The 24663-nt window shown below is 37.9% G+C and overlaps 1 protein-coding gene across 4 annotated transcripts in view; it reads left to right on the top strand.

The window, feature by feature from the left end:
* STK4 (serine/threonine kinase 4) overlaps window positions 1-24663 on the top strand; it is an 89947-nt gene that overhangs the window by 25740 nt on the left and 39544 nt on the right. For all 4 annotated transcript variants that reach the window (XM_027078227.1, XM_027078228.1, XM_027078229.1 and 1 more), the window contains exons 8-9: window positions 1214-1342; window positions 2058-2244. In XM_027078227.1, the coding sequence (XP_026934028.1) occupies window positions 1214-1342; window positions 2058-2244 (316 nt within the window). The remainder of the gene's footprint in view (window positions 1-1213; window positions 1343-2057; window positions 2245-24663) is intronic.

Raw genomic sequence — 24663 nt, 5'->3', positions numbered from 1 at the left:
AGACTCATTTATATATAAGAGGAGGGAAATGATCTTATAGACTTGCCCAGTGGAGAGAACAAGGAAATACGATATTCTTGCAAATGAGCTGGGTCTTATTTCCAAGAGCAGTGGCAAATTCTTTTCCTGCCTGGATGGGGTACTGATGCAGTTTTATGGACAAGATATCTTCTGTATTTCGATCGTACCACACGTTGAGGTATACTGTCCGCTTCTAGGGTCCTTGCAAAGACCTTGGAGCCCATATCCTCTGGTGGGTGCTGGGGAACAGAGAATGGATTACAGATAAACACTGAGGGCACTGTCAGAATAAGTTTGGAAAACAATAGGCAATGCTCCCCCCCGCAAAAAAAAAGAATTTCCACATGTAACTTGCACAGTATAGATTTCTTACTGTGTTACAAAGGCAGACAAAATATAAGATGGTATAAGATGGTATTAACATTAAAAACTTTAAACTATTTCTATGAAGGAAAGTCAGCAATATCCCTGTGTTTCAAGTATCTTTGCAGATTGAATAATATTGGGGCCTACACCTGTTACGTATTGGTGACCAGTTTTAGTATTTCTGTAGTAACTACACTTCGGCACTAGTTGGAAATGCTATAGGACATTGAATAGAAAGAACAAGCAGGAGGAGTAAACTATTCAGTGATTTCTGAACAATGTCTTTATTCTGCTTAAGCCCCCTCTCCAGAATCACCTCCCAAATTACTAGACTTTTCGCTTATCTCTTAAAGAAGTTCGTAGGCATTATTTATCAAAGTGTGTATGTACTCTGAGACATTTTAAAGATATGGAGAATTTGCTGTGGTTCATTGTTGTATAAGACTGTTCCACATGTTACGGGATTACTTGTGTCTCTGCCCCCTTTCCTATGTCCCATGTAGTTTGTGTTCTCCAAACATTGTAGCAACAAGCTCCCAAGATGTTTACAGAACTTCCTCTAGGGGGCAATGCCAGCCTGTTGAGAATCTCCAGAGTTGGTAGAGAGAAATGGAGGAGACATTCCAGCCAAGCCAGAAAAGGTGGGCCAAGCCTGCATGCACCTGCTCACCATTATAAAGCAAGTGTGGGTTAGCTGTAGTCCAAAGCATAAAGAGAAAGATTAGATTCACTGATTGATTCGACAAAGATTGTCGAGTGCCTACTGTGTGCCAGGCAGTGTTTTGGCACTGGTACCATATAAACCGTCTTCAACTTTCTTGCTAAGCACCCATTTGTCAAGAGTGCCAAAGGAGTGTCCATACTGCGGGATTTAATTAACGAAGCCATGGACGTGAAGCTGAAACGCCAGGAAGCCCAGCAGCGGGAGGTGGACCAGGACGATGAAGAAAACTCAGTGAGTGGCAGTGGCAGGTGTTGTGGTGGGCCTCGGGCATCAGTGCTTGTTATTTCATGATTGCCAGCCAGGTAAGATGAGTTGGAGATGTGGGTTCCACCTGGAACTGGAGGCTCTTCTTGCTGACCGTGTCCTGCCTGGGACCAGGGCTTGCTAGAGGCTTGCTGGGTCTGTGTCTGTTCGTCTCCCAGTGCTTCCTCAGACACTTCCACATTTTATTCTCTTGCCTCCTTATCTTTTCTTCAGTTTAACTTTTTATTCGGGAAAGAGAATGCTCAGGTCTGAGACTGGATTTTCCCAGGCCCTTCTGGGGAGTCTAGGATCCATACTAAATATGTAGACTTTACATATGTATTATCTTCTTTGGTTGAATAAGAGTACTGTCAATGGGGTATAACCTTTAAAAATCGTGACCCAATGTCTTTTACACCTGTAACATATATAATATTGTACATCAATTATAGTTCAATTAAAAAAGAGTGCTCTCGGTTCTAGAGAGTTGGGTTTAGAATCCAGGTAAGCATCAAATCCAGAAATATTTGCACCAAGATAGTAAGAGTAATTCGGAAAACTCCATCTTTTTTTTTTTTAATTGGAGTATAATTGCTTCAAATGGTGTGTCAGCTTCCGCTCCACAACAAAGTGAATCAGCTATGCATACAGAAAAAATCTTTTGATCAAATTCGCCCTCATTTGAGATTTCGTCCTTTTCCAGGAGGAGGATGAAATGGATTCTGGCACGATGGTCCGAGCAGCGGGGGACGAGATGGGCACCGTCCGAGTAGCCAGCACCATGAGTGACGGGGCCAATACTATGATCGAACATGATGACACGTTGCCATCTCAGCTGGGCACCATGGTGATCAACTCAGAGGAGGAGGAAGAGGAAGGCACTATGAAAAGTAAGGCTCTGATTAAACAGACTAACTTCGCAGGCAGACCACGCACATTCCAGAGAGAGCAGATTCTCATGGTCCACATGGACTCAGTCTTGAAGCTCCTATCTGTTGTCACAGTCAAAGGAGTAAGAGTGTTGGAGAGTTGGGGCAGCAGTGGAGGGTTCGGGGAGGAAGGAAGCCGGCATGTGGAATCAGAGGCAGGAAAGCATCAACAACAAGAAGGGATTGACTTTCAAACCTGAACGGCCATTCTCTCGTTGAATGTTGTCACTTTTTCCTTCTTTTCCTTGATCTGTGGAGGTGAGCACATACATTTGTTTTTTGTTTCTTTTTTCCAAAGTGATTGTTTATTTTATTTTTGTTTAATTTATAGTGATTGTTATTGATTTAAGTGATTATGTGACTGTTTAATTTATATTGCCCAGATCAATGTATGATGGTTCCAATGGTTCTACCTCTGGGCCAGCACTTGGTATGGGCAGGCTTTGTAAATGTAGATGACCTAGTAGGTGTGTAGTGGTATTTCATAGTGGTTTTAACTTACATTTTCCTAATGACTAATGCTTTTGGCATATTTTCATGTATTTCTTGGTCATTTGCATATCTTCTTTTGCTTCTCCCTCCTCTCCTTTGTGCTTTCATTATTATACATTTTACTTCTACGTAGCACATACGTTGTTTTGATGCATAATTCAAAGTGTAGTGAAATTCTGAGCTATTTATCATACATATTATCTTCAGTCTGTTTTCACGGTACTCTGTGTGTCTAAACCAGACTTACCAATTCTCAGTCAGTCTGTTAAGGATGAATGTACAAACTGAAGAGTCCTATCCAGTCCCTTCTAGTGTAAGCCCATCTCTGCTGCTTTTCTTATGCTGCTGATCATTTTTTCTTGGCCTATGACTGAGGCCTATCACCTGTGCTCAGTTCCCGTTGAAGAGGGCCATCCTTTCCTCTCCCTTCAGTTGTTTCCTTTCCCTTTACTCTGTGCATTACAGACCAAGCCATGGAGAAAAGGAATTTGGGAGTACAAAGTGGTAATAATAATTGAGTTCTAAACGTACAATTTAGTCTGAGCTTTGCGTAGGTTTAAAGCATTAAGTCTCTATGATCTTTTCATCATCTTTTGTTTTCTTTCCTTTTTTCTTTTACTTTATTTTTAATTAATTTTTATTGGCATATAGTTGATTTACAATGTTGTGTTAATTTCTGCTGTGGATCAGTTATACATATACTTATAACCACGATTTTTTAGATTCTTTTCCTGTATAGGTCATTACAGAGTATTGAGAAGAGTTCCCTGGGCTATACAGTAGATCCTTATTAGTTATCTATTTTATATATTGTAGTATGTATATGTCAATCCCAATCTCCCAATTTATCCCTCCCCTCTCCTTTCCCCCTTGGTAACCAAAAGTTTGTTTTCTATATCTGTGACTATTTCTGTTTGGTAAATAAGTTCATTTGTACCACTTTTTTAGATTCCACATATAAGTAATATTTTCCTTCCTTTTTTTAAAATTTAGAGTTTCTTCCTCGAAACCAGGGACTGATTGGCAAACTATGGTCCACAGGCCAAATCTGGCCTGACACCTGGTTTTAGCAATAAAGTTTTATTGGAACACAGCCATGTCCATTCATTTGCTATTGTCTATGACTGCTTTTGCACTACAAAGGCAGAGCTGAGCAGTCGTGACTGAGACCATGTGGCCCCCAAAGCCTGAAAAGTTTACTGTCTGATCCTTTACAGACAGAAAAAGTTCTCTAACCACTGCCTTAGACCAACTGCTTTGTGATTGATTAATTCATTCAATAAATTTCTCTTCAGTATCCCAGGTACTTTGCTAGAGGCTGAGGATACAGCAGGGAATGAAGAAACAGTCCTTGCCCTGAAGGAAGTCACTGTCTAGTCTGTGGGACAGACCATTTAATTACACTTCAGCATATGAAATGGGCTTTAAAACAGAGGTAATCTGAGGGTGTTGGCGAAGCAGAGTGGAAGAGTATTTAATTTAGGCTGGGGATTACTGACAAATTTCTGGAGGAAAAAGGCGGGAAGGTTGGCAGTGAGTAGGGTGGGTGGAGATGTTCCAGCAGAGGGAGCCGTGTCCACAAAGTCCAAGTGGCAGTGAGTTCAGGGCAACTGCAGCTGGTTTATTGTGGCTAGAACAGATGGTTCCAGGGCTTTAGATCTCAGGCAGCCCTCTTGAATTTTCACCTTCCAGGTCTGTGTATTTATAACCAACCCTTTGTTTTTGAAGGGAAAAGGTTTTCTTGTTTTCTTTTTTTCTATTTTGGGGCCAAGGCTCATCATCTGTGTTTGGCTTCAGGTCAGAATTATACAAATGGTGAAAGAGTAGTAATACTGCTGATGGATGTGTAAATAGATCTAACTTTTCCGGAATGTAGTGCATATCAAGAGTTTAAAAAATTCAAGCCTTTCACTCAGTAAATTCCACTTCTAGGAATTTGGCCCAAGAAAATAATTGAAGATATAGAGAAATTATATTCTAGCTTTACAAAAGTAAAAAGATAAATTAACATGTTAATATGTATATAGAAAAAAGACTGAAAAAACCAATCAAAAGGCCAGAGGAAAATAAACCAAATATTAAAAGTAGATAATGGGATTATAGGTATTTTAAATTTTATTTATTTTCCAAATTATTTTCTAGAGTTATTATCAGAGAAAAAAATCCCACCAGAAATACTGCCGATATCATAGTGTATCCTGTAAATTAGGACTTTGAATTCTGCATTGCCTTAAGAATCCTTTTTTTCTCCCTTCTTCCTCCTTGCACTGTTTTTTATGGCCTTAAAAATGGATATTTACAAAGAGTTTATTAAAACATTGTCACTACCCTGTTAGTCTCTCTTTAAATCCTTATCGAAAATGTGTTCTTACAGTATGTTTCATTCCCTGGACTCAAGATTTGGTGTTACGTAAATTATCGAGTGAATGATACGTACTAAATTTATTTTTTCTTTTGCTCTTTTAAGTAGCTAGCCCGTGTGATTTGTTAGGAAGATTTGTTTTGCAGCAGTGAGCTGCTGACTTCTTTTTGTTGACTCGGAATGCTATATCTTCTGCTTGTTTTAAGGGCTTTAATTATGCAGATGATTATAATCCCTGTGTAACATAACTAGACTGACCCATTAACATGTGTTGTGCATGTACGTGTTATGGGAAATCCACCTTTTTAAATTTAAAGAATTAATTTTGTTCCAAATGTAATTTTCGTATTTTAAGTGCTCATTAATTCAGTGGGTTGTTTGTTCAGTTTCTGAGCTTGGATAGTTTTAGCATGTCTAATGAGAAACATGAATCTTTTATTATAGTCATGAGGGAAAAACCCATTTAAAAACCTCAACAGTCACAGCTAAGTGACGTTAAGTAAACTTAGTTCACAATCTGTTTCAGGTCTTGTAATTCAGTTTTGAGTCACAAGTTAGATAGATTCGCCACTTAATTCTGAGATCTTTACTCATTATTTTAGGAGCTATTGAAACTTTTCATTATGGAAAATGAAAATATATACAGTTACACAGAATAATATCATGACCCCTATTGACATGTAACCAGTTTCAAAAATAACTCACTGCCCATCATATTTCAGCTCTCCACCAAAGAGAATAACAAACTGAATTAATTTAAAGCAGATCTCAGACATTAGACCACTTCTTCATATTGATTTCTAAACATTTAAAGGAGACTATCTGACCAAGCTTGGCTTAGATAATAACTATCTGTGTTACATTGGACAATTCTCTTTCCTTATATGGGCCTCAGTGCCTTAATCAATAAAAATAAAGAGTTATTAATCTTCTCTATTTTCCTTGTCCCTTGTAGCTCTAATTGTTTATAAAAATGATATAACTCATGACTAATATAGAACTGAAGTTTCTACAGGTTAAAATTTGTGAAAATGAATAGGGTTTCACCTAGTACCTTAGAAAAGTTAGATATTTCAAATGCCTCTGTTCTCATTTACTGTATTAAAAATTATTTATACCAACAGTATTACAACAGTATTAATGCACTGTTACAAAAGAAAGTAGTTCACCCCTAAGTCCTCTCACTCCAGCAAAGAACTCCTTTTCTTGACCATATGCCTGTATAGTTCCTATATGGTAATAATTTGCTTGGATATTCTAATTTCTGATTAATTTCTCCTGAATAAGCATACACATTTTTCATGTTGTTGCATAGTCCTTTTTATATTTATCACACTTAACAGTGTTTTTTGATCATACCCATTGCTGGGCATTTTGGTTGTTTCCAGTTTTTCACTAGCACAAATAACTCTGCAGGGAACATCCTACATACAAATTTTGCCTTCCTTTTAACGTTTCCTAGGAAAAATTTCCAGAAGTGTTTGAACAATTTAACGTGCAGGTATTGCCATATTGTCCTCCAGAAGGTTTGTACCAGTTTACCTTCCACAAGGATTAGTAGCGGCTATCAGTATCCTTAGTTTCTTCCCTTTACAGCAATTTCTCCTTTATATTTTCCATTTTTTAAAATCTCTCTGTGCCACTTTCTGGGTGTTAGCCCTGGATTCATCTTCTAATTCTATAATTCCTTTTTGAGCCATGTCTAATCAGCTGTTTGACCCAGACATTGCGATTTTTTCGGTGGCTAACATTTGCTATGGTCACATGGCTAGTAAACACGGGAGCTGGGAATTCAAAGAACTCCAAAGTCTATGGTCTTTTCATTCTACTGAACTTCTGATTTGTTCTGGAAGCCTACCCTTATGTTAATGGGCATTAGATCCATAATATAAAACCCATGAAAATTCATGGTAAGACTGGTGCTGGCTTTTGAGGGATTCCAAAGATAACCTTTTTTTTTCTTTTTAAGAAACAGTTGTTTTTTTTTCTTTTTTTTTTTTTTAACGTATATATGTATCTATTCTTTTTCGAATTCTCTTCCCATTTAGGTTGTTACATAATATTGAGCGGAGTTCCCTGTGCTATACAGTAGGTCCTTGTTGGTTATCCATCTTAAATATAGCAGTGTGTACATGTCAAACAATTGTTTTTTATATATAAATTATTTATTATGCCCAAGAAGATAGACATTATAACTGTCAATAATAATCATTAATGATTAGGCACTTAATATCTACCAGGTACAGTGCTTAATCCTTTATAAGCATTTCATATATTTTAATCATTACAACCGTGATGTGTGGTGTTTTCATAGCCTGCCCCCGGCCTTTTACAGAAGCAGAAACTGAATTGCAAAGAGACTAAGTAACTTGCTCGTGATTACATAGTGAGTAACAGAAGAGCCAAGACCTGAAGCCAAATACGTTTGATTTCAAAGCTCATGCTCTTAACCATTATATTATCCTGCTCCTCAGCAGAGCCCCTTTATTAAGTTGTTAAGGGACAGGACCAAGGCTCATGTTACAAGGGCATCTGATGGCAAGTCTCAGCTTGCAGTGTCCCTTGCTGGTTGTTTGAGTACCTAGCCTCGCTCTGTGTCTGCCCAGGATTTCCAGACACAAAGGGCACAAGGTTTTCAAAGGGAACCTGCCTCTGATGATTTTGTTACATCTGAGGGAGTATGTTTTGGTTGTGTATATCTGAATCTACCATAAAGAATCAGATTGCGGTTGGAGGGAGGGTTAGAGTGGGGTGTGATTTGATTGCTTTATGAGAGACCCCAAGAATACCTGTCAGAACCATAGAGGTAAACCATTGTCCACACTACTTTGAAAACCCGTGCCTGGATAAGCTATCAGTTTGGGGATTTTGGAAGGCTTCTCCTGTTTGTCTGTGTCACTGGGTTTTTTTGCATTAGGACCATAGAAGAACTTTGCCCTCACTATTTGAAGGGCACATTCCTGAGGTGACTTGAGAGGTTCTGTGTCAGTGTCAGGGTCCTTGTACTTTCTCTGGGCCGGCAGAGGGAGCTCTGTCATAGGTTATGAGTTTAAATGGTGTTCCCACTTGTGTCCACAAATCCCCTTTCTATGGAAGGCTTCATTCTAGATCAAGACTGTTATTTATTTATATTTTAACATCTATTTTAAGTAACCACAGCAGCACTAGGGCAATGTCTTTATTTTAGGTAAGAGATTGGATACCTCATACTTGGCAAAGTTCAGATAAGACTGAAGTCAGTTAGAACGTCTCAAAATAGTTTAAACTTTTCCTTTCTCTTCCCACATTTCTCAGTAGACCTTAACCAGAACTGATGTTTTCTTTCCGTAGCGTGGTACCACGCATATAGTTTCGAACCTATCATCAGCTAAAATGGCCCTAACAAAGTAATTGAATACATTAAAAAAAATAAAACTTAAAATTCTTGTGCAGAACTGACTTGGGAAAAGTTATTATTTTTTTTTGTTGTTGTTGTTGTTTTTGTTTTGTTTTTTTGCGGTATGCAGGCCTCTCACTGTTGCGGCCTCTCCTGTTGCGGAGCACAGGCTCCGGTCGCGCAGGCTCAGCAGCCATGGCTCACGGGCCCAGCCGCTCCGCGGCATGTGGGATCTTCCCGGGCCGGGGCACGAACCCGTGTTCCCCGCATTGGCAGGTGGACTCTCAACCACTGCGCCACCAGGGAAGCCCGGGAAAAGTTATTTTATGTATCAAAATAAACATTAACGATGACAGTTTATAGCTTTTCTTGTGTAGCCTCTTTAGTTTTCGTTTAATTTATTTCCATGTTGACTATACAAGTCTGATGCTTACTTTGCGAGTAGCCTTTGCCCTTTTTCTTTTCTTTTTCTTTCTTTTTTTGTTATTGGTTTGCAGTGGTTCTTTATATGTTGGATACTAATTTTTTATTAGTTATGTGCATTGTAAATATTTTCTCCCAGCTTGTGACTTGTGCTTTTAATTTTTCAGGTTATTTTCTTAGAAAGCAACTTTTGTTTTCATGAAGTCACATTGGTCTGAATTTTCTTATACTGTATGTTTTTTGTGCCTTCTTTAAGAATTCTTAATAATATATTTAAAAAATTTTTGTTTTATATTGGAGTATAGTTGACTTACAATGTTGTGTTAGTTTCAGGTGTACAGCAAAGTGATTCAGTTATACATATAAATATATCTCTTCTTTTTCAGATTCTTTTCCCATATAGATTATTACAGAATATTGAGTAGAGTTCCCTGTGCTATACAGTAGGTCCTTGTTGATTATTTTATATATAGTAGTGTGTATATGTTAATCCCAAACTCCTAATTTATCCCTGCTCCCTACCTTTTCCCTTTGGTAACCAAGAAATTCTTAATAATATCGTAATAACTTTATATGGTGATAGATATTTACTAGACTTATTGTGGTGATCATTTCATAATGTATGCAAATGTCAAATCATTATGTAATACACCTGAAGCTAACATAATATTGTATGTTGACAATATTTCAATTAAAAAAAGAAATTCTTTCCTACCCAAATGTCTTAGAAACAGTCTCCAATTTTTTTTTCTAAAGGTTATAAAGTTTTACTGTTCACATTTAGGACTTTATTTAATATATCAGGAATTTTTTTTTAGTTTACAGTATGAACTGTAGTCATCTTATTTTATTCCTTCCATCTGAAAGACTCACTTTCTCCCTCCATTCAGATCTTTGATCCTGATACCTTCTCAGGCCTTCCTTGACCATCTATCAAAAATAAATTCCCCTTCCCCTTTTTATTTTTCTTTCAATACAGATTACTCTTGAAATTTATATCATTATTCTTCCATGTAAATTTTAGCATCGGGGGCTTCCCTGGTGGCTCAGTGGTTAAGAATCTGCCTGCCAATGCAGGGGACACGGGTTCGAGCCCTGGTCTGGGAAGGTCCCACATGCCGCGGAGCAACTAAGCCCGTGAGCCACAACTACTGAGCCCGTGTGCCACAACTACTGAAGCCCGCATGCCTAGAGCCCATGCTCCACAACAAGAGAAGCCACTGCAATGAGAAGCCAGCTCACCACAACCAAGAGTAACCCCCACTCGCTGAAACTAGGGAAAGCCTGCGTGCAGCAATGAAGACCCAACGCAGCCAAAAATAAATAAAATAAATAAATTTATAAATTTTAGCATCAGTGTATCAAATTTTGTAAAATACCACTGGGATTTTGACTGAATTACATTGAATACACAGATTAATTAGGCAGAATTGCCATCTTTATGATGTTAATTTTTTCTGTTCATGAACATGGTTTATCTTTCCATCTGTTTGGCTTATATCTTCTTTTCGTAGATAACTTTATAATTATATCTATAAAGATGTTTTAGACCTTTTGTTAAATTAATTTTTATGGATTTTTTTGTTCTAATAGGTTTTCTGGAGTTTTTTTTTTTTATGAAGACAGTCTGTGAATTAGTTTTTCCTTTTGATCTTTATACTTATATATTCTTCTATCTTACTAAGACCTGCAATAATAGAGGTGGTAATGGGCATTCTTGTCTTATTCCTTATCTTAAAGAAAATTCTTCTAATAATTTACCATCAAGTTTGATTTTGTAGTAGGTTTGGTGTAGGTACCCATTATCAGGTCTATTTCTAGTTTAAGAGATGTCTTTTCTAATCAAAATTGTTGTTAAATTTTATTCTTTGATTTTTGAGTTGAACACTTAGCTGTTTAATTTTCTTGCTTACTAATGTATTCAGGTAACGTAATTTTTTCTCTAAGTTCAGTTTTCACTGCATCCCATAAGTTTCATATGTGGCACATTGTAAATACTTTTTCCCAGCTTGTGATGCTTTGTGCTTATTACATATTTCTTTTTTAACCCATGAATTATTCAGAAGTGCTTTTTAAAAACCAAATTGTATGAATTTTTTTAACTGCTTATTTTTAATTTTCAATTTCAGAGAATTTTGGCTAAAGAACACAGTCTGTGTGGTACCAGTTTTTTTTTTTAAGATTTTTTGATGTGGACCATTTTAAAAGTCTTTATTGAATTTGTTACAATATTGCTTCTGTTTTATGTTTTGGTTTTTTGGCTGCTAGGCATGTGGGATCTTAGCTCCCCAACCAGGGATCAAACCCACACCCCCTGCATTGGAAGGTGAAGTCTTAACCACTGGACCGCCAGGGAAGTCCCCGATACCAGTTTTTTGATGTTTTCTTGCGACATTTGTGGCCTAATATGTCAGTAATTTTTAAATGCTGTTTGTGTGCCTTAGAATGTGTGTTTTCTAATTGTTTGTAGGAATCTACATATATACAGTAGATTTAGCTTGTTAATTGTCTTCAAATATAGCTATTCCCCACTAATTTTTGATACTTGATCCTTTGGTTTCTGAGGGAGATACGTTAAAATTGTTACTCTGTGGTTGTGATTTGTCAATTTTTGTTAATTCTGAGACATATTTGGGGGGGAGGACTTTTGTTTGAGGTTGCATTGTCTGATGCTTATAGATTTAGAATTGTTAACTCTTCCTGGGAGTTGTTCCTTTTATGTTTGACTTTCACACCTTCCCTGAGATATGGGTCCACTAGTTATGAGCTTCCTGCCATACAGAATGAGGAAGTTCAAGTTAAAAGTTCAGCGTCTTGTCTAAAGTCACCCTAGATGACAAACCTTTGACTTCTAGTCCTCATTGCTACTGTGGTGGAGGGCTTCTTGTTAAATATTGTGAAAAGCCTGCCTTTCTTGTCTTTTGACACCTGTTTCTAGGATCTTCAAACCTAAGGCTTTTGTGATGTTGGTGTTTGGATTATCAAGACTCATAGCTGTGATAATAGACAAGGTTTTATAGCTAGGTAGATGGACTGAAGTGTGATAATGCAAATGTGATAAAATGTTAACATTTGAGGAATCTGGGTGAAGCTTATCTGGATAGTCTTTGTAACATTGGAAGGTTTTGTATATCTGATATGTCAGCATTACATGATTTTTAATTCATGATTTTCAGTTTTTAGAAATAAACCTCAAGAGGCTAACTTGGGATAGTTCATAAATTTGAAAGAGTTTTACTTAAGAGTTGCCTAATAAAATAGTATCTTGAGGTTGTTCGTTTTTACTGATTCAGCTATTACATGTCATTAATATTGACAGAAATTTGTGCTTTAGAAAACCAAGCATATCACACAGGTTTAGGAAAATGTTAATTTTTTTAATTAGTAATCCTTTTATTGAAAAAAATTATATTGTGTCCATTTTTTAAATTGAGGTATAGGTATTTTATAATGTGTTTCAAGTATACAGCAAAGTGATTCAGTTATATTAATTATTAATAATGTCATTCAAAGTAGTATGTTGGGCACTGAATATCATTAGTAGTGCTATGAAAAGAATGAAATTTTGTGCATATTGCCATCCGTGTATTTTATATTAAATTATATGTGGGGTTTTTGTTGGTGTGTCTTAATATGCAGAAAAATTACTTCACCATTTCATTATCAAGCGAACATTTTTTTTGAAAGGAAGAGAATTTCTCCTGTTTTAGTTGATCATTATCAAATAAGATATTTAGCAGTAAAAATGAGAACTTCTATAAGTAGAGAAAGAATCCAAGCTTTCAAAACATATTAAAAATAGGTTGTCAAATAAACTACATTATTATACTTTAATAATACTTTAAATACCAAGTGTCTTTGAAAACAACAAAAAAAGTTCTTTTTTCAGAGGCAGAGATAACAAAAAAATCCTGGAGCAACTGATCCCGAATTGCATAAATTTGTAGTTTAGCAGTTAAATGCTTTTGCCCCAAATGAGGAAATGACAAGTCAAAGGATGGCCACTTAAAATATGTACCTCATCTACTAAAGATTTGACAGGCAACAGGTCTCCCTTTCAAGACTCATTGGCTATGATATGGTTTTCTTGTCCTCACTGCCTTCCCAAGAGATACATGGCAGCCGGTCCCCCCTCCTTATCTCATGGCTTATTAGGCCACCGGGGATGCAGAACTTGGACCACTGAATTGAAAGATTGTTTCCACTGACTCAAGCCTTTTAAATTAGATTCAGTGAACAAAAGGGAGTGAGTGGATGATTTCTATTTCAAACTTAAATTTCTAATGAATCTCTTTGAAATAGAATCTTAAAGCATCGTGGCATAATTAAGTTAGAGCAACTCAGAACCATGTTTTGGGTAAACTGCTGTGATAGTATTATGTGTTAAAAACGTTATGTATTTATAGTTTCCCAGAAAGTCCTAGGTCTCACGAAGGCACCTATTGTTCCTGTGAGTTTCCTCATGTTAAAACCAAAGTCCAGGATCTTGTTAAAATGATTTTATTTCAACACCATCGGTCAGATGCTAATTTCAGAGCTGTGTAAGATGGAAATTCTTGACTCACAGCCTATCTTCTTTCCACCTGCAGTTTTTTGAAGGGGATTGTTATAACAGTGACTCCCTTGTGTGTTCTCTATCTCATTCTCTCTAACTCAGATTATAACATTTGCAAGGACAGTTACTAGGACGTAAAGTACTACAGGTATTTTAATGCTTCTTTTACTACAATAACCTTACTGTCTGATTTCAGATCCCCTCAGGATGTTTAAAACTATCATCAGAGGGCTTCCCTGGTGGCGCAGAGGTTGAGAGTCCGCCTGCCGATGCAGGGGACATGGGTTCGTGCCCCGGTCCGGGAAGACCCCACATGCCGCGGAGCGGCTGGGCCCGTTAGCCATGGCCACTGAGCCTGCGCGTCTGGAGCGTGTGCTCCGCAATGGGAGAGGCCACGACAGTGAGAGGCCCGCGTACCAAAAAAAAAAAAAACTATCATCAGAGAATATTAAGTGTCCATGTATCTTTGTCACTCACCGTCAGCATCATATGAGAATTTCAGATAGCATTAGTGTGCTTATACGTACCAAAGCTAAAACTTAAAACGTAGTTTGGTTAGAAACATATCTCTCAATAAGGGTAGGAGAAAGAAAAAGGAGTAGCGGAAAGAACATTAATTTTTGGAATCAGAGTCTTTGATTTGAAACTTGGCTCAGAATTTTATAAACTTTGTCAGCTTTGACAAGCTATTTCCTTTTTTTTTTTTTTTTTTGTGGTACGCGGGCCTCTCACTGCCGCGGCCCCTCCCACTGTGGAGCACAGGCTCCAGACGCGCAGGCCCAGCGGCCATGGCTCACGGGCCCAGCCGCTCCGCGGCATGTGGGATCCTCCCGGACCGGGGCACGAACCCGTGTCCCCCGCATCGGCAGGCGGACTCTCAACCACTGCGCCACCAGGGAAGCCCCAGCTATTTTCTTTTTTGAGCCTCAGTTTCCTATTCTGAAAAAGTGAAGCATAAAAGTTCCCATTTTGTCAGGTTGTTAAGATGATAGGAGATAGATATGGAAAACGCTTAGCATAGAAATGCTTAAAAATGGTAAGTAGTATAGTAAGTATATAGTAAATAATGGGTCTTTTAGTGTATGACAGTGGTTTTTTTTCATTGGACCTAAAAATTCCTTCAACCTGAGCTACATTTCTACATCCTAACTCCTTTTCTCTTGCTGGTCATGTTTTTTACTTTTTTTTAGTTTGTACCCTTGGTATTAACAGGTGTTTTGTAAGTTCCACTTCTGTGTCTAAGCACTGGCATGAAGATGGTTGATCTAAAGGAAGGTCACTTGTCAGTTTCAGTAATATTTTTAAAATGTGCTGAGGAGAGAGAGAGATTGATTCACATTCCTTGGTAACAGGATAACACGTTTTGAGAATCTGTTAAGCAGTAGCTCAGAATATAAGATGGTAGATTATAAAGAAGGCTAGACTTTGAATCTATGTGAGCCTTCCTTTGTGAAGTTTCAAACTGTTATCTTAAAACTGTGAAATTTATTACTGACTGGATTTTTTTTTTCCATCCCTGAAAGATAATCAGTGGGGTTCACTGTGCATTTATCAGAATCTCCCTCTAGGGTGGGATTTACAGCAGAAGAGCAGAGATCTTGGTCCTCAGACTTTTCTCACAGTTACACAGATAATTCAAGGTCATCCTGCCAGAGTGGAGCTAAATCCTAATTGTTTGTGCAGTTTTTCTAATTATGTCCAGATGCTGGGCTCACTTTTATCTTTGGAAACCGTTAACATTCTTGATTCTTTTGGGATAAGCCAAAAAGCACAGACATGTGGTGCCTGAAAATTCATTCAAACCACCTGCCAGACCACATGGTAGGATATGAAAGTACCAGATCTCAGTGTGACATGGCTGAAAGGCTCAAGGCCTGTCTTTTGAGGAAGATAAGGTGCTGCTCCATTAGAGTTAAATTGGTAAAAGGAGAGCCAAGAATAGCCATGGGGGAAATCTATTTTCCAAAAGAGAGCAGTAGCGTGGTAGTGATGAAGAATAAAGGAAAAAGTCCAAAAGATATACTTTGGCTCTTATACCTAAGAAGCAGATAAATCGGTTTTGATCAGTTAGGGGAATATATTTTTCTGGTGCTCTAAGCTGTTCTGACCTGCTTACTCTTGCTCAGCAAGAAAATGGAGATACATTTTGATGAATTTAAATGCGTCCCAAAGAAAAAGTAGATGATTCTCTTAAGTGTTTATGCTCTAAAAAAAAATATCAGCTTGGAACCAGTATTTGTTAAAAATAAATATTTAATACCCACCAAAAAGTATTTATTAGGTAGTCACTATGTGTCGTTACTGTGTAGTGTACAAAAACCAAATGACATGTTTACTGCTGACCAGGAATTTGTAGATTAAAAGGGGAAGATGACATTTGTCATTATCTAATATGTATGGAGTGCCTACTGTACTATTACCGTTCTTTCTAATTCCTTACGTGCCTGGAACATTACTCCAGGTGCCTCAGATAGTGGTATTTGATGTTGACATAACTTAGTTGAGGAGACAGGGCCTCTACATATAAAGGTGGTAATATAATAATAAGACAAATGCTGGGTAAGGGGTTCAGAAAAATGTTGAAGGATTTGTGAGAACTTAGATATACAGAAAAGCTGGGGATGATATTCCAGGCAGGTACAGAGTCAGAAAGGAGGGGATATATGTTGAACATTCAGTTTGGCTGAAGTGGGTGTTGACCAGATACTGGAGGACCTTGAATGCCAAAGTAAGAAGTTTGAACTTGACTTTGTTGGTAATAGGGTAACAGAAAGACATTTTGATCAGAAAAGTGATGTAACAAAGTGGTTTTTTAGGACAGTCAGTTGGATGATATGGAGTTTGAAAAGACTGGAAACGGTGAGGCCAATTAGGAAATCGTTGCAATAACCAAGGTATGGGTCGTTCTCACCGGTAAACCTTTTGTATGTATCTTTTTAGGTGTGCTGCCTGTATGGCTCTAGTTAGTAACCCCTTGAAATCTGGATTTAGATCCCTTCGAATAGACATATGGTAGCACACTAGACTTAAAGATCCAGAGCTTCATTGCCCAGAAGTCAAGTCAGTTTACACAGAGGCAGAGTTACCAAAACTGGTTCCTGGAAGAGTTATTCAAAAGTTAGACTCTGGGGAACCTTATAACTCATGGTTCTGGCAATTCTTAGTGGTTTCAAAGAACATTCAAAGGAATATTTATGGCCACATACAGAAACTTGGATAGTAACTTGTGTAATTAAATGAATTAATACATGTAAAGCACTTAGATGCCCAGTCACAAAACCAAAACCAAAAACCACACACATAATAAATGTTAGATTAAAAAACAAAACAACCTTATGATAAGGCATATTATTCCAAGCCAGAAGAAAACATGTGAGGGATTATTTGAGTTGTTTTCTTGCAAGTATTCATGCTTGAAACAGAGAAGAAAATGTAGGCTTTTCCGAGTTCTCTACTTTGAACAGGTAGAAAAGAGTTATTGTAGAAATTAAGGAAAGAGTAGGTTGACCATTGTGGTTTACTTGGTGACAGTCTTGAAAATGAACATTTAAAATGGAAGGGCATAAAGTTTAATGTCTAGTGGTTGGTCATTCCAAAGGAAAAGATGGACCTCAGTCTTTGGTCAGGCTCCTGGCCAATTATGACTACCTTGGCATTGTGTTATAGTTCATGTGAATCCAGAAATAAAAGTAAATAGTAGAGAAAAGGGATCTTTCTGTTTTTTAAAAAAGAATTATTGAAATATAATTCACTCGTTTAAAGCATACAATTCAGTGTTTTTTAGTATATTTATAGAGTTATGCAACCATCACCACAGTCTGATTTTTTTAATTTATTATTTTTAATTGAGATATAATTCACATATAAAATTCACCGTTTTAAGGTACAGTTCTGTGGTTTTTAAAAATACATTAGCAGGGTTGTGCAATCATAACCACTGTCAAATTCCAGACATTTTCATCATCCCCCAAATAAACCACAATCCTGTTAGCAGTCACTTCTCATTACCCTTTCCTCCATCCCCAGGCAGCCATTAACATGCTTTCTGTCTCTAAGGATTTGCCTATTCTGAACATTTTATATAAATGGAATCATATAAAAAGTGGTCTTTGTATTTGGCTTCTTTCACTTAGTTTAATGTTTTCAAGGTTTATCAGTGTTACAGCATATATCAGTACTTCATTTCTTTTTATGGCTGAATAATATTCCATTGTAAGGATATACCCGATTTGTTTACAATCTAGTTTTAGAACTTTAAAAACAATTATTTATTTGGCTGCGCCAGGTCTTAGTCGCGGCACACGGGATCTTCGTTTGCGGTGCATGGGCTTCTCTCTAGTTGTGGCATGTGGGCTCAGTAGTTGTGGCATGTGGGCTCTCTAGTTGTGGCATACGGGCTCTAGAGTGCACGGGCTCAGCAATTGTTGCGTGTGGGCTTAGTTGCCCCACGGCATGTGGGATCTTAGTTCCCCGACCAGGGATTGAACCCATGTCCCCTGCATTGGGAGCCGGATTCTTAACCACTGGACCACCAGGGAAGTCCCACATAGCATTCTTCAAAGAAAAATAAATATAAGATACAGTTGCTTATGAATTTGCCCCTTTGTGGACTTTGACAGATTGTCCATTTAGCTTGCCAATGCTGCTTACAAAGAAGAACGGGCCAGTCATAGTACAGGAATTCATGCATTCCCTGCATCAGATAAAAGAATCAGAGCAAGACATGGTGTTTTCAAAGTTCGACTTTTCTGCTGAGTTCATTCTCCCAACGGCTTCAGGTTTCTGGTATTATCATTCAGTGGAACGTCTTCATTTCCTGGGATATGTCTGAAAAAAAATACCCTGGCTCACATTGAAACAGAAAGCCCACCAGCCAGCAGAAGCCCTGGGGACAGCATTGCCTTTAGTCAGCTGGGAATGATTCTCTCACACTTTTCAGCACCGCTTGATGGTCTCGCTCAGGAGTGCCGAAAGAAGAGTCCAGGGATAAGGTTACTGGGAAAATTTCATTCCCCTAGTCTTTCTATGCTCAACCTAACGGCAGTTCGGATATGTCAAGAATTCTCATTTTGATTTTAGACAATTTGCAGTATGAAAGGCAGCTCACCAGCCTTAAAGCCTGATGATCAGGGTTCAGATCCTATCCTTGTATAACCGTAAGCAAATTTCTCATCTAGAAAGTGGAAATAATTGTACATACCTCAAAAGATGGGAGGATGAAATGAAATGAAACATTGTTGTAGCACTTGGTAGGTGCCAACAAGCACAGATCCTCCTCCCTCCTACTTTATTTACATGGTGTTCATGAAGTGTGGATGGCAACATCCTGTGGAAGCATCTGGTGGAAAACCTGAAACTTAGAAAGTATTCAATCAATGTTAGTTGAATTTGAAACCTGAGTTCCTAAAGACTGGAACTCTTTTTGTAGATATAGGTTGGTGTGTGTGGGTGTGATGGAGAGAGATTGAGACAGATCTCAGATACTGTATCAGTTAGTTTTTTCTGTGTAGCAAACCACCTCAAAACCTAGTGGTCAGGGACTTCCTTGGTGGTGCAGTGGTTAGGAATCCGCCTGCCAATGCAGGGGACACGGGTTCGAGCCCTGCTCCAGGAAGTGGAGCAACTAAACCTGTGCGCCACAGCTGCTGAGCTTGCGCTCTAGAGCCCGTGAGCCACAGCTACTGAGCCTGCATGCCACAACTGCTGAAGCCTGCGTGCCTAGAGCCCATGCTCTGCCACAAGAGAAGCCACCGCAATGAGAAGCCTGTGCACAGCAACGAAGACCCAAAACAGCCAAAAATAAATAAGTAAATTTAAAAAAAAAAAAACTAGTGGTCAGGTGAAGCTGGCTGACTCCTGAAGGCCTCAGCTAAGACCACCTGGTCAAGGCCTCTCTCCACATAGTATTCTGCCATCTAGCATGCCCACTAGGTTTATTTACATGGTAATAGGATGTGCAAGCACTTTTCAAGTCCCTGCTTGCAATAAATTTGCTATTGCAGTGGCCATAGCAAGTCACACGGCCAGGCCTAGAGTCACTGTGGGAGGGCACTAGTAAAGGGCGAGGATACCAAGGCTACTTGGAATTATGGAGGCCGTTTTTGCAAATATGCTATTGTAGATACTAATTGTGATAGTAATGCAGATCTGTTTACTGAAAATTATTATCAGTCTATAAAGTCAAACTGTGAACAGGTGCTCTAATTAATTACAGTGTTATTAGGAAAATGTAGGTCACAATAGAAGTGCTATTTCCTCCAATAAACTAAGTACAGTGGTGAAGCGCCCTCCCATATAAGGAATCATTGTGGTGTAAACAGTTAACTTCTGGAATCACTAAATACAGGGATCAAAAATGCACCTGTTTTTGAATGCATGTTGTTTCTTGCCAGTTGAGGTGTCTTCCCCTCTCAGTTGATTCATTCATTTCTTCAACTTTAGTTATATAAAACATTTTAATAACCTATATCTATTGATATTTTTATTACAGTTTTGGGCCAAAGAGAATTTAGTCACCTCTTCCATCTATTTTTAAAAAGCCCCCCAAACACCACTAACAACAACAAAAAGAAACTCAAAGAATCAGAGACAGTCTTGTCACAAATATTTGTTGAGTAGGTCTGGTCTTTGGTTTATGTCCACGCACATCTAATTTGTGGCATATTTTAGATTAGAGACGATCAAGTGTCATCATCCCTCCGGAGTAAGAATTCCTTTTGAATGTTTATCAGTACCTAGGCAGAAATATGTTGTCATAAGCCACTGTCAAGTGATAGTATCATGGAACTTTCACAGCTGCAATGGGACACTAGAAATAATATGGTTCATGGCTTCTTTTTTAGATTGGAACCTATGGTTTAATCAAGATCATATAGTCAGGACCAGAATCTAGATCGTTGAACCCCAGGTTAGGGATTTTTGTACTGTATTGTGCTGCCTCCAAAATCAGTTTTAGCTATTCTGTAATCCTGTACACGTAACCATTTAACTAATCATTTCACTATAATTAAGTTTCTTATATGTTATTCTGTAATCCTGTACACGTAACCATTTAACTAATCATTTCACTATAATTAAGTTTCTTATATGTGTGTCCATTTTACTCCTGGGTTATACCTGAATGTGTGATTAGATTAAAAACTTCTCTTATTACAAAATTCACCATAGTTTTGGGAACATTGATTTCTAATAAATATTAGGTATAATCAGGTCCCTGATACTGATATCAAAAGGTGAAACGAAAGGCATTTTAGATAGAGTTTCTTATTTGTGACCCTTAGTTGTTGAGAGGGACAAAGAATATTAGGTATTTTAACTCCAAAAATATTAGAGATCTTTAAGTGAGTTGCAAAGGGCTATTGTTACCAAATATAGAGGAATTCAAATATGTAGAAAGCAAATGTTCTCATTTTCTCATCTAAACAGTGATAGAAATTAGACAAACAATTATACTCTAGCTTAAGAGATGTTTCTTTGATCTTTATGACATAGTTTAGATTTAGACCATAGAAATGTTATTGTTAGTGTTTCATCTCCAGTTTAAAGACTTGAATTTCTAAAATCCACCTGTATTGCAACTGAAGGGAATTACTGAGGCATCATAGAAGTATATTGTACCAATTATACAATTTTTATTGTTGGATATGATGGTTTTTTTTAAATTATGTCTTTATGGTTTTTGTAACAGTTCCACAAAAGAACCTATTTTAAATTATCTGTTATTTCTCTCCAGAAGTTACCATTTTTATTGATGAACACATTTCAGTCATTTCTTTGTGCATTTATAGAGAAGGCTGTGTAAACAGACATGAAATGACAGAAGTAATGAGGAGAGATTGATGCATGATATATACAACTTACCCTCAAATATTGTGTGTATCTTCAAAAAAAGGAGATATTCTGTTTTGTGTGTATTTCCTAAGAAAGAGGATAAAGTTCTTCCTTGGTATAGGTGGGGGATTGTTTCCAGGACCCACCACGGGTACCAGAATCCACAGATGCTTGCAGATGCTCAAGTCCCTTATGTGAAGCAGCATAGTATTTGCATATAACCTTCACATATCTTCCTGTATACTTTAAATCATCTCTAGATTACTTATAATACCTAATACAATGTAAATGTTATGTAAATAGTTGTAAATATAATATAACTGACATGTAAATAGTTGCTGGCTTGGAGCAAATTCTAGTTTTGCTTTTTGGAACTTTCTGGATTTTTTTTTTTTTTTAATATTTTCGAGTCCTGGTTGGTTGAATCCACCGATGCAGAGCCTGCAGATACAGAGTCAACTGTACCCTCTTTTATTACCACAATACAGTTGTCAGGTGGTAATTTTTCTAAAGAAGAGCTTTTCCCTTCTCTCCTAACCCCCTTCACTTTTAGATTATTACTCTGAGCTCATGGACTCTTTTTATTCAGTGTTTTTTGTTTTGTTTTGTTTTGTTTTTGATGCTCAGTGTCCCAGAATTTACCGGTGGGAGCCTCTCAAGGTGGCTTCTGTGTCCTGTTGATATGTCCGCGTCAGTTTGTGAGTACTTGTTTTTTTGGGCACAAAAAGATATTCCAGGCTCGCTTTGTACTTTTCCTGCCCTAGACCTGGAATCAGCTATTTCTCTTAAGAAGGCTTAGCTCCTTGTGGTGGGGAATGGTATTTGGAAACCAAAATCTGAGTGCTCATTGCTAATGGGGTAGCCATCGCTTCAAGACCTTTTAATAAAAAAAGCTCAGCAAAAATTTTTTTAATAAATCATGAGTTCATGTTGATACCTCGGTTTAAATTCAACACACCAGCATTTTTTGTACCTTCTTCAGTTTCATATTTTGATAATTAAATATTGCCAGATCCCCTTCATAGGGCTTGTACTACTTTGCATCCAAATTCAGCAACGTATGAGAGTGCCTGTGTTGCCACATCCTTACCAGCAGATGGGGTGTTATCAAGCTTTTGACTTTTGCCAAATTGAAATGTAAGAAATCGCATCTCCAAGTAATTTTGATTTGAATTTCTCTCATGAGTGAACCTACACGTTTTTTTCATGTTTAAGGACTAATTGGGTATCTTTGTGTGTATACTATCTTTAGCCCATGTTTCTACCTTTTTTTGGGTCTTCTTTTCCTTAATTTTTGGAATTCTTTATATATTTGGGAGCTTATCTTCCTAAGATATAAAGAACTCTAAAATTTATTTTTAAAAGAAAATTTTTTTAAAACCTTTATGGTTACTTGTTGCCAATATTCGAGTTCGTCATTTGTCTTTCATCTTGGCTTATAGTGAATGTGTGCTTAATTTTTATTTTTTAATTTATTTTATTTTTGGCCGTGCGTCAGATCTTAGTTGCAGCAGATGGGATCTTCGTTGAGGCATGCATGATCTTCCGTTGCGGGGTGCGGGCTCTTCCTTGTGGTGCGTGGGCTTCTCTCTAATTGTGGCACACAGGCTTAGTTGCCCTGCGGCATGTGGGATCTTAGTTCCCCGACCACGGTTCGAACCCGTGTCCCCTGCATTGGAAGGTGGATTCTTAACCACTGGACCACCAGGGAAGTCCCTATTTGTGCTTATTAATGTTTAAAAATCTGTGATATTTCCTTCACACAAAGAAAACATCCTTTTTGTTTTCTTAATTGCATCTGGGTTTTTGTCATGGCATGTTAAAAAGCCTTTTTCCTCATTCAGGTTTTAAACACATTGCATTCACACATGTTTTCTTCTAGTACTTATGGTTTCCATTTTTACAGTTAGAGCTCTTATCCATTTGGAGTTTTCCTGGTTGAAGGTATGAGGTGTGGATACAATTTAATCTTTTTTCAAACAGCTATCCAGTTGTTCGGATATCCATTTGGGCTTTCTGCTTTGTTTCTAGGCTTTCTATTCTCTTCAGCTGGTCTGAACCTAGTATCTGGTCCGGATTTGTTTTATGGCTGCACCGTGTGGCATCTTAGTTCCCCAACCAGGGATCGAATCCACACCCCCTGCATTAGGAGCGTGAAGTCTTAACCACTGGACTGCCAGGGAAGTCGCAGAATATTTTGTATAAAAGTACACTGCATACTGCGTATTTCAGCCATCTATAGCACTGTCACAGCGCTCGGCTCAGGAGGCCCTCTAAACGCCCCTTCTGATGTGTAGGATTATGGGTAGGTTTGCTACAGAGTTGTCTCCAAGCCAGCCTTCTCCTCTGGTGGTCCCAGAGGAAGGCACTGATCAAAAGGACTTTCCATCCGAACTTGTCAGGAAATTCAAAACACCCCCATTTTTACAAGTTTTGTTGCATTTCCTTCAGAACTGTATTATGAAATAATACCTTAAATTTAATTTAAAAAGTAAACAAAATAAGCGTGAAAAGCACTTAACATCGTACCTAGAACAGACAAAACAAAACAGACATTCAGTACATAATTGTTGACTGGTCCTAGCACATATTGTGTTTGATCCCTAATAAATGAGGGGGCAACAGTGAAGTAAGCTATTGGCAGCATCTGGAAGTGGGCAAATCTGAGATTGGCTGCTGTTGAACTTGGCAGTGGTGATGGTGAGTAAGATGACAAATATCTGAGAGGCAGTCAGGGTGCTGGCTCGAAACTGGGACTAGGCAGATGTCAAGAGATAAGACTGCCTGGAACAAGCGTTCTTGGAGAGGAAATACTTGCTGTTCTTTATCTCCTGGACCATTACCCATTCACTTCTTAAGGCTCTGAACCTTCTGGTCCTTTTTTCTGGTTCCTGGGGGAAAAGGCAGTATAAATCCACATGTTCATGCAAAGTACTGAAAAAAAAACTTCTGTACTTCCCAGTATAAGACTGCCGTGAAGTAGGTGCATTCAGCTAACTAGGTTTTTAAGTCATGCCAGGTAAAGTTATTCTTTCGGTGATTGTTACTAGTTCTAACTAGTAACTGCTGTATTCTGCTCTCATATGGTAACTGCTGTTACATAACTACTGATTCTGCTCTGCTATATAGCTACCCTGCTATGTGACTGCTAACCTAAGCCCTTCTACCAGTCTTCCCTGACCACCCATCTTGCAAGATTTCTTCATCTCCTGGGCACATGTAACTCTTACAATCAGTTCTATCTATTTAATATTTATCCTATACTGTCTTCTTTTAAAAAATATTTAAAAGAATTAAATAAAATCACCTATAATCCTACTATCAGAGACAAATCCTGTTAAC

This window comes from Aethalodelphis obliquidens, unplaced genomic scaffold, assembly GCF_003676395.1.
Source record: "Aethalodelphis obliquidens isolate GAN/ISIS:26980383/991018 unplaced genomic scaffold, ASM367639v1 scaffold42, whole genome shotgun sequence".
NCBI lineage: Eukaryota > Metazoa > Chordata > Mammalia > Artiodactyla > Delphinidae > Aethalodelphis > Aethalodelphis obliquidens.
Note: the sequence above shows the minus strand (reverse complement) of the source record. Positions and strands in the feature narration are given on the sequence as shown.